Source organism: Lemur catta, chromosome 1, assembly GCF_020740605.2.
Source record: "Lemur catta isolate mLemCat1 chromosome 1, mLemCat1.pri, whole genome shotgun sequence".
Taxonomy (NCBI): Eukaryota; Metazoa; Chordata; class Mammalia; order Primates; family Lemuridae; genus Lemur; species Lemur catta.
The window spans coordinates 272723915-272726594 of NC_059128.1; the positions used below are offsets into that span (position 1 = coordinate 272723915).

The 2680-nt window shown below is 37.9% G+C and overlaps 1 protein-coding gene across 1 annotated transcript; it reads right to left on the bottom strand.

Moving 5' to 3' along the window:
- Positions 1–1195: 1195 nt before the first annotated feature.
- LOC123642659 (keratin-associated protein 13-2-like) lies at positions 1196–1924 on the bottom strand. The gene has a single exon (XM_045557965.1). The coding sequence runs from the start codon at positions 1883–1885 to the stop codon at positions 1403–1405; it is 483 nt and encodes a 160-aa protein (XP_045413921.1). The 5' UTR covers positions 1886–1924; the 3' UTR covers positions 1196–1402.
- Between the last annotated feature and the right edge of the window lie 756 nt (positions 1925–2680).

Here is a 2680-nt window from a genome sequence, read left to right on the forward strand (position 1 = left end):
TCAGGAAAAGCTTAAAAACAAAAGTGTCAGTCAGGGAAGACAAAACAGTCAATACTCATGGCACGTGATTGGAGGGGATGATAATCTTTGATAGTTATTCTCCCACTCGTGGAGAATTATGACTAAATACATTATGGAAAAAGTTCTACCTATATTTTCACACTGCCTTTAGCCTCTAAAACAATCACTTGCTCAAATTAAAATAAACACAAGAGGTGTTCTTTCTCATGTCTGAACAGCATCCCACAAGGATTTATTTTTATTCTCACTATCACAGCTGAACATTGGATTCCTAAGATACCTAGACAGGTTATAAGATCCAGACCATTGAAAGTAATCTAAGTTTTACTCCCATTGGATGCAGAAATCACTAAAAAAGAGATTATTCATCTTCTATTTATTGAGGAACTCGGTAACCTCAAGGAAAAGCACACAGGTCATAATGATTTTATAAATTTATAATTTAGTAATACATATTTCTTTATAACAAGCCAAAATTTGCCTCCCTATAACACTTTCCATATCTCACAGTTTTAATCTTTAAGTCCCTCTTTGTATCTCTCTTTTCTCTCTCTGTTTCTTTTAAGCACACATACATATACACACTGAATAATCCATTTTTTTATATATTTAAAGACAATCATAAGGCCTTCCAATACCTGAGACTTCATATTTTCTTTGTCATGCCAACATATCAGATTTATTCAAATATTTTATATATTAAAATATTTTACATATTTTTAAAATATTTAATCACCTTGTCAATATCTTCTGAACAAACTCTAACTCAATATCATTTTGAAAATGTATACTAAAAAACCAGATATGGTTGTTGATGTAAGGGGTCTTCCCAAAAACACTATGAGAATGTTGACTCCAATTCATGTACAGTCTCAATAACACTTAAAAATCCAACCAGTTTTCATGGTAGAAGATATTCACTGTTGGCTCTTAGTCAGTGGCGTGTCCAGAGAATCTCTCCATACACCAGGTCTAATGACATTTCCTAGGGAAATGGATTTCCTAGGAAAGGTACTCTGAGGTCTTAGAAACCCAAAGACATCAAAAATCAAACTTTGAAAAATAATAAAAAACAATGAGCACATATTGGATGCAAGAGAAAACGAATTTATTAGGTCAAACAAAACTGAACTTCTGTACATTTTGTAAGAAGAATGTATGTAATAATGAATTACTTATTTCGAAATTACAGACATTTGACTCTATTTTTTGACCATTCATTAATTTCACAGTCTGAAAGAGCTAGTTTCCAAGCCAGTGCTAGATGCCAGAGAAAAGATGAAGAGTTGAAGGTGAGAGGAGTTAGCTAACACTGCTGCAAAAGCCTATGATAGCAGCTCTAAGTAGAGACTAAGACATTTTGCTTCAAAGGTCTCGAAATTCAGCAAGTTGACCTACAGAAGGTTGATCTATAAATTGGTCTGTAACAAGAAGACTGGCAGCTCCTAGAAGCCAAGTAGGTTGGGCGGCTGAATCCATACCCAAAGCCACAGCCTCGATAACTGAGGGGTCTGAAGCCACTGGATCCATAGCCCAGGGAGCGGCAGCTGCTGGACCCAAAGCCCAGAGATCCAGAGTAAGTCGTCTGGCAGGGACTGCAGAGCAAGGAGGTCCTGGGGCAGTAGCAGGACGTCTGGCAGGGACTGGACACCACATAGGATGTCCGGATGCTGGTGGGCTCATGGCAGTTCTCCTGAAAGTCACTGTAGAGAGAGGAGCCCAGCTGGCAGGTGCTGGGAGAGCAGAGGTCAGGGCTGTAGACCAGGTTGCTGGGGAAGGAAGAGCCACAGGGGGAGCTTGGGTAGTGCAGGTAGCCCACAAAGGAGTGGGAGGAGAAGTTTGCAGAGCAGCAGTTGTAGGACATTCTAACGAGAGATGTGAGTTCAGCTGAGTTATGCTGAGCAGATTCTCTGAATTTTAATGTTATGGTCTGGACTCTACATTAAATATGCTGTTAGACCTGGGTGTGTCCCTCGTCCAGATGCTCCCTCCACTTTGCACATCTTTTATATAAGAATGCCTGTCTACATTATTGCTGAAGTTTAATTTATCATATCTTCATATACTTAATTGTACTCTAGTCAACTCTGGTACATTTAGGAGGAAGCCACTCAGTTTCTTTCCCTGGAATTAGCTGTGTTTTGACCTTCAGTGTTATAGGCTATCACATTTCTCAACATCCTCCCTATTATTATCTATGTATACAGTGTGTTCTTGTCCTACCAAATGGAATTACATAAACTCTTTCTGCACTTCCATTAAGTTAGCAGGAGCATCTGTGGTTACTATTCAAAATAGCTTGTCATTTTTTTAATAAGCACATTATGATGGATTTCTTCAAACACAAACAATCTTCAGTGGCTTCAACAATCTGTCAGTTAAGCCTTTGACTCCTATCTTGAGCTCAGGATCAGAATTAAGGAGTGAAACATTGTCATTAGTGTTCGTAACAATGGAGGCTTTCTTAGACCATTATCATTTAGGAAATAATAAACACACCCTTTTAGTGAGACTCCAAATAGAAGGTGTTTTGCATTTATTTTCTGATGGTGATGATTCTGTGTTGTAGCACCCATTATTCTATCCTTATGCTCTAAATCAACTCACAGGGCTTTTAAAATTTTGTTTTAGTTTTTTAAAAATTGTTTCTTGATGAAAG